Here is a 7,500-nt window from a genome sequence, read left to right on the forward strand (position 1 = left end):
CAGTATCCATTTGTGATTCCCACCCCTTGTGTGTGTGTGTGTGTGTGTGTGTGTTTGTGTGTGTGTGTGTGTGTGTGTATACAGCGGGTGAAATAAGTATTGAACACATCAACATGTTTTTCAGTACCGTAAATCTACCTCCAGTGAGGTTATTCGCATTACATTTTTACCAGACATTAGTATTAACCCAGGTAATCCACACATATAAAAAATGTGTGGATTACATGTGTGTGTGGTATATGTGTGGAAAAGTGTAATAAAGTGGAATGACAGAGAGAAGAAGTGTTGAACACGCCTACTGAAATTTCTGAAATACCCTATGGAAAAGCCTTTGTTAGTAATGACAGCTTCAAGACATTTCCAGTATGACAAAACTAATCAGTCGCAGTATTCAGGTGTGATTTTGGCCCATTCTTTTAAACAGATAGTTTTTAAATCTCGAAGATTCCAGGGGTCCCTCTTGTGAATCCTATTTTTTAGTTCCTACCAGGAATATTCAATTGGATTTAAGTCATGGCCTTGATTTCCTTTCTCTGAAACCATTTGAAAGTTCTCTTTGCTGTATGCTTTGGATCGTTGTCCTGGTGGAAGGTCTAGCCACGTCTCATCCTCATCATCCTGGTGGATGGCAAGATTCTCCCGGAAAAAATGCCTCCATTCTTTATTCCTTCAACTGCATGAAGTCTGCCAGTACCATGAGATAAAAAACAGCCCCACACCATGATGCCACCACCCCCAAACCTCTCTGTATGGTATTTTTAGGGTTATGTACAGTGTCATTTCTCCTCCAAACATGATGTGTAGTAATGACATCCAAAAAGCTTTTGCTTTTGTCTGACCAGACTACATTCTCTCAGTATTTTATAGGCTTGTCCAAATTTTGTGTGACTTTAAATGAACAATTGAGCCTGCTACCTCCAAGTCTGGAGCTTCATTGGCTCTTGGGTCTGTCTATCCTGACTCCCTGGTCTTGCGAGGAGCTCATGGGCATGGCCAGTTGATGATGCTGTGATGTTCTTTCCACTTGCAGATAATGGCTCCAATACTGCTTACTGGAAGATTCTGAAGTTTTGAAATGCATCTGTAACCAGTCCCATCGATATGTTTTGCAAAAATAAGGTTGGGAGAGCTCTTTGCTTTTATCCATCACGAGATGTTTCTTGTGTGACTCCTTGGTGACGAAAAACCTTTTTATAGCCCATCAATAGGTACTAACCCAGCTTATATTAATTTGCACAGATAGGAGGGATAATTACTCTCTAACTACTTACAGATTCCAGCTTGTTCCTTGCCTTTCCTTGCCTTTCTTTGCCTTGGTGTACTGCTTTTTATTAGCATTTGCGAATACCCTCACTGGAAGTATACTTACTGAAAAAAAATGTTATATTTATTTCCCCCGCTGTACATGTGTGTGTGTATGTGTATGTATGTGTATGTGCGTGCCTATATGTGTGTGTGTGTGTGTGTGTGTGTGTGTGTGTTGGCCCTCGTGTTAATGACCATCTAAGAGCGGCTCTTCAGAAGCTGGTGGGATGCCATCTCACTATGCAGCTTATGATTTCTGTGCCAAGGGGGATGCAAACATCACACGCCAGTGAGAAGAAGGGCTGGCATTCAGCCAGTGCCACTTTGTACCTCTCTATCTCCTACTTTACCTATATCTCCCTATCTATCTATCCATGCATCCATCCATCTCTGCTAGCACAAGTGAAAGAGTTTGCACTTGTCAAGAGATCCACTTTATCCTCTGCAATACTAGAACACACACAGGCACAACCAAAGATTCTAGAACAGAGCTCCGCTCTAGAATCTTTGGGCACAACATAGTTCAACCCTTGAGATATTGCAAATAAATACTGCATCATCACAGAGAAAGAGGATGAGAGGTTGCTTACTATTTTCCCACCAGACTTTTGGTCAAATAACACCATAGTTATACGCTTGGGCTCACGGTGGTACGTGCAGTAGTACTTCACCCAGGTGGACACGAACGAGCCTAGAAGGGGGTGGGAGAGTGACAGAGAGAAAGAGGGGGGGGGGGGGGGGGGGGGGAAGAGGGAGAGAGAGAGAGAATGGACAATTAGAAAGAGAAAGAAAGCACAGAAACTGGGTCAGGTATTTGAGTAAAAAAAATGATCACAGAGAGGGACTGTTCCCTCTCTGTTACATCTCCTGCTTTGTTTGAGCACAGCTTCCATCTGTGCTCTCTTTTTTCAGGGTTTCTTTCAGCTAATTCATCTCTCTGGCATTCAAATATGGTACAGATTTGCAATTCTCCAATGAGCTAGAGAAAAAAACAAAGTATGTTTAGCACCAGCATGTTACAAGAGAGATATTGTGAAGATGAGGAAGAAATAGATAGAAAAGTGACTGACAACAACAAAGCCAACATATGTGTGTGTGTGTGTGTGTGTGTGTGTGTGTGTGAGAGAGAGAGAGAGAGAGATAGAGAGAGAGAGAGAAAGAGAAAAAGAAAGACAGACAGTTGGTGTGAAAGCAAGCTTCTTACGTTTCCCCTGCACAAAGAGGTAGCTTTCCATGGTGTGCTGACGGATGCTCTTGTGCTAATGCAAGTGTGCATGTGCGTGTGTGTGCGTGTGTGTCTGTGTGAGTGTGGGTGAGTGTGTGTGAGAGAGAGAGAGAGAGATAGAGAGAGAGAGAGAAAAAAGAAAAAGAAAGAGAGCTTCTCACGTTTCTCCTGCACGAATAGGTAGCCCTCCATGGTGTGCTGACTGATGCTCTTGTGCTCGTGCGGGTTCTCCTTCATCTTCCTCATCAAGCCCTCCACCTCAGAACGCGTGCTCTCGAATCGGTTCCGCGTCTGCACAACAACAACATGCTCCACTGGTATAATGACTCGTTCATAATAAACATGGATCCAGAAGGGTAGTGGCAGCGGGTAGCGGCAGCAGCAGCCAAATGAAAGCCCTCCTGATGAGTAGGCTGGCTACACACAGCTGGTGCTGAGATTACATCCATGTTAAGTGATTAGGATATTAAGAAAAGTGCTTCAGATGTGTAATCACTCAGTCAATGAAAGTGTGTCCTAAAGGGAGGGAACGTTCAGCACAGTAGCGTGTGGTCCTTGAATTTCGGCCCACTCTTAAGTAAGAGCTTGAATTTTTTATAAGTATACTTTATACTCGTATGATCAGGCTAATTTCAGGCTGAGAGGAGCTGAGAGGCTTTTTTTTCTCCAAAAAAATACATAGAGAAAGATTGACCGACAGAGAGAGACAGACAGACAGACAGACAGAGAGAAAGAAAGAGAGAGAGAGAGAAAGATGAAGTCTGTAGGAAGGTCTTTCTTACATTCTGGATGCTGATGGTCAGGTTGGTTTTGAAGTGGTTGAAGTCTTTGGCCAGCTCATAGCCATGGTGGTAATAAGTGAAGAGGCCCTGGAGGAACGCCAGCAACTACACACAGACAAGACACCAGGTGAATGTGAGAGGTGCAATTAACAGAAATAAAAGGACTTATTGAAAAGACATGATTTGTACTTCACACAGTTACACAGCATGTCAGTTGTGATAGTCTAGGCAGTTAGTGTGTGTATGAGTGGGGGACGTGTGTGTGTGTGTGTGGGGGGGGGGGGGGTGAATAGTTTAAGGACTATATGTTCCAGTGTTTATTAAAGGGTGTGTTTGTGACAGAATGATCTGTCAAGTTATCAACTGAAGTGTGTGTGTGTGTGTGTGTGTGTGTGTGTGTGCAGAATGGTCTTACCGGTTCCACAAACTCAAACATCTTCCGTTCCTGCACCTCTTGTACCTTGAACACGTACTCCAGAGACACCTCATAGAAGTGCTGCCTCACATGGTCCACCTGGTTATCCGCCTGAAAGGACACACACACACACACACACACACACACACACACACACACACACACAAACACAAACACACACACTCACACATTTATGTAACTGCAGCCCACACTTTTTGCACAAGTGTGTGTGTGTGTGTGTGTGAGTGTATGCATGTGTGTGTGCGTGTGCGTAGGCATGTGTGTATCTGTATATATGTGAGTGTGCTTGCATGTGAGCATTTATGACTGCTAACATGTGCTCAGTTCTGTGTGTGTGTGTGTGTGTGTGTGTGTGTCTGAAAGAGGAAGCAGTGGACAGGAGGAAGGGAGGATGCAGCAGGTGCAGCTCTCACCTCATGCAGGTGGGCCTCCTTCTTCTTAGCCGACAGGCTGAGGTGCTTCTCCAGCACAGCACAGTACTTCTCTGTCTCTTTGTCATACTTCTTCTTGGCCTCCTGCACACACACACACACACACACACACACACACACACACACACACACACACACACACACACACACAAATGAGAGAGAATCTGTTATAATACAGTGCACCTAAGGTTAAATAGAATACATAGCTGGCTCATAAATATATTTGTTTAAAATCCACACAGTAACAGACTGATGTGAAAACAAATAAAAACTAGAGGATAATTTAGTTGTTTGACTTAAAAACGGTTCAGAAAACACCACAGCTGACAGTCCAGAACAATATATTTTACAGTGAGTACAGTTTCTGTCCACAAGATGGCAGTGTCTTATCAAAAGTACATTTTGAGTTACAATATGGTGGGTGATAACTGACGATTGCAATTACCATTCACACTACAAATTATAACTTTTTTGAAAATAGTGTACAAACACAAGGTAAAGGTCTGAGTTTTGGATGAAGTTCTTGTACCCATCATCTTTTGGAGAAGAAGATGGGTACAAGAACTTCAGTGTTCAGGACAATGACATTGAGAATAAATAGTTTTGTTGTAAATGTGGACACAGCAGTAATGATCTGTTTTAACTGTGGTGAATACAAGACACAAGAATGTATGGACACACGCCCACACACACACACACACACACACACACACACACACACACACACACACACACAGACAAACACACACAGAGAGAGACACCCACATACACACACACACACACACACACACACACACACACACACACACACACACACACACACACTACCTTAGCAGCACTGATCTGCTCCTTGCGGAACCTCTCCAGTGGCATGATCAGCACATCACTGGCGTTCTCAATCTGGAACAGAACAACACAACACCAACACATCAACATCAACATCAACACCTTGTAGCAGAACAGCACAACACCAACACATCAACATCAACATCAACACCTTGTAGCAGAACAACACAACACCAACACATCAACATCAACACCTTGGAACAGAACAACACAACACCAACACATCAACATCAACACCTTGTAGCAGAACAACACACAACACCAAGACATCAACATCAACACCTTGGAACAGAACAGCACAACACCAACACATCAACATCAACACCTTGTAGCAGAACAAAAGCCTGACTCTCTGATAGGGGGAACTACTATCCTACAGCTGCCTGCCTCCACAGACCTGGGCCTCAAATCTGTCCATTAACATTTCTTAATCATGCCTTTCTCTGCTCTATAGAGCAGCACAGGTACCATCGACCCACCTACAAGTATATTGGTTTGGGATTGTTTTATAATGTGCACTAACTGCTGAGATAGGCCTGCTATGATGAATCATTCACCACACTTCAGTCCCAATTCCACTACACTGTAACTAGCGTGTCGTCAATGTGGTACTTGTCAACACAACCATAAAGGCCTACTTCTGGTGCTCTGTGGATGTTTCTTTGAAGTGAGCCATTCTCAGGTGCTCTATTATTGAGCTGCTCTGCACAGGTCTTTTGTAAATAAGGTTGTGTGCTTCAGAGCATTGGTGGAGGGAGAGGCCGACAGGCCTGTGCAGGCAGTCAGGCTGGGCCTTTGTTAACCAACAGGGCTCGGTCAGTCATGGTGCTCTGGCATATGAAATGTACACACATATACAACACAGACTTCTCATGTCCTTCTGAACAGAGTCAAAGACAAAACAGGTGGAAGGACAGAGAAAGAGCGAGAGAGGTAGGGAGCACCAGAGAGAGAGAGAGAGAGAGAGAGAGAGAGAGGGAGAGAGAATAGGTATTGAGAGGATAAAAAAAAGACAAGAGAGAAACAGGACAGGTAGAGAGATAGAGTGAAGGCATGACTGAGAGAGAAAAGCAGAGTGACAGACAAAGAGAGATAGTGAGATTAAGAGAGAGAGAGAGAGAGAGAGTAAGAGAGAGAGAGTAAGATGCAGAAAGACGTACCATGCGAGTCCTTTCATCTTCCAGGTTTTGTAACACTCCAGCAAACTCCTGTAACGACTTGGCTAATGACAGAGAGACAGAGAGGGAGAGAGAGAGAGAGAGAGAGAGAGAGAGAGAGACAAAAATAAAGGGCGTGTTAGTGTATAACAGAGAGAAAGACAGACATGTGTGTGTGTGTGTGTTTGTAAATGAATGAATGCGAGAAAGAGACCTAGAGACAAATCAAACGGCTGCACCTGTCAACACGAACAGACACTCAAACAAGGCAGTCGGCGTCTGCATTTGAGGTGTGCTCTTTGTAGCGTTCAAACTTTTTGCAAACTGCAGAGAACAAACCCAAATGAGGCGGCTGCATGTCTGACAACAGGTCATGTTTCACTTTCCACTTGGCCATACAATTCAAATCAACGCTGTGTCTGCACTGAGCTCTTCTGAGCTGTGCTGTCTCACCCTCTTCAACGGGGTGAGGGTGGGGAGAGCCCAGCAAGTCATCACTCGCTCTCTCTCTCTGGCACTCTCAATTCAATTCAATTCAATTCAAGAATGCTTTATTGGCATGACAAGCTCACTTATATTGCCAATATTTTATATATAATTATTACAATATAATTGCTCTCTCTATCTCTCCCCGCTATCTCTCTCTCTCTCTCTCTCTCTCTCTCTCTCTCTCTCTCTCTCTCTCTCTCTCTCCTGCTCTCTCTCTTTCTCTTTCCATTCCCCATGCTCTCTCTCTCTGCTCTCTGCTCTCTCTCTCTCTCTCCATTCTCTCTCTGCTCTCTCTCTCTCCGTTCTCTCTCCATTATCCATTCTCTCTCTCTCCATTCTACATGCTCTCTCTCTCTTTCTGCTCTCTCTCTCTCTCCATTCTCCATGCTCTCTCTCTGCTCTCTCTCTGCTCTCTCTCTCTCTCTCCATTCTCTCTCTCTCTCTGCTCTCTGCTGTCTCTCTCTCTCCCTTCTCTCTCCATTATCCATTCTCTCTCTCTCCATTCTCCATTCTCTCTCTCTCTCTCTGCTCTCTCTCTCAGCTCAAAGGCAGCCAGGAGTCTGCCGGGTCTGCCATTGTGCCAGGGTTTCCATTCGAGACACAGCTCTCTCTGGGCCAATACTTTCGGAGACTCTCCATCTAAGCCACAAAACGTACCCCCACCACGCACACACACACAGACACACACACCTCTCTTCTCAAACTACCCCCCCTCCAGCACCCCCCCCCTCTCATGGCACATAATAAAAGCACCCCAAGCAGGAATGTACGCACAGAATGTTCCAGAAACATGACGGCTGTTACAGCTGACAGACTACATGGCCATGTC

The 7,500-nt window shown here is 44.5% G+C and overlaps 1 protein-coding gene across 3 annotated transcripts in view; it reads right to left on the reverse strand.

Annotated features, from left to right (window-relative positions):
• LOC121709640 (rho GTPase-activating protein 26-like) overlaps nt 1–7,500 on the reverse strand; it is a 62,153-nt gene that overhangs the window by 25,724 nt on the left and 28,929 nt on the right. For all 3 annotated transcript variants that reach the window (XM_042093204.1, XM_042093201.1, XM_042093202.1), the window contains exons 3-9: nt 6,186–6,247; nt 5,008–5,079; nt 4,162–4,263; nt 3,728–3,838; nt 3,313–3,417; nt 2,692–2,821; nt 1,896–1,996 (exon numbers count right to left, since the gene is read on the reverse strand). In XM_042093204.1, the coding sequence (XP_041949138.1) occupies nt 1,896–1,996; nt 2,692–2,821; nt 3,313–3,417; nt 3,728–3,838; nt 4,162–4,263; nt 5,008–5,079; nt 6,186–6,247 (683 nt within the window). The remainder of the gene's footprint in view (nt 1–1,895; nt 1,997–2,691; nt 2,822–3,312; nt 3,418–3,727; nt 3,839–4,161; nt 4,264–5,007; nt 5,080–6,185; nt 6,248–7,500) is intronic.

Source organism: Alosa sapidissima, chromosome 5 (assembly GCF_018492685.1).
Source record: "Alosa sapidissima isolate fAloSap1 chromosome 5, fAloSap1.pri, whole genome shotgun sequence".
NCBI lineage: Eukaryota > Metazoa > Chordata > Actinopteri > Clupeiformes > Clupeidae > Alosa > Alosa sapidissima.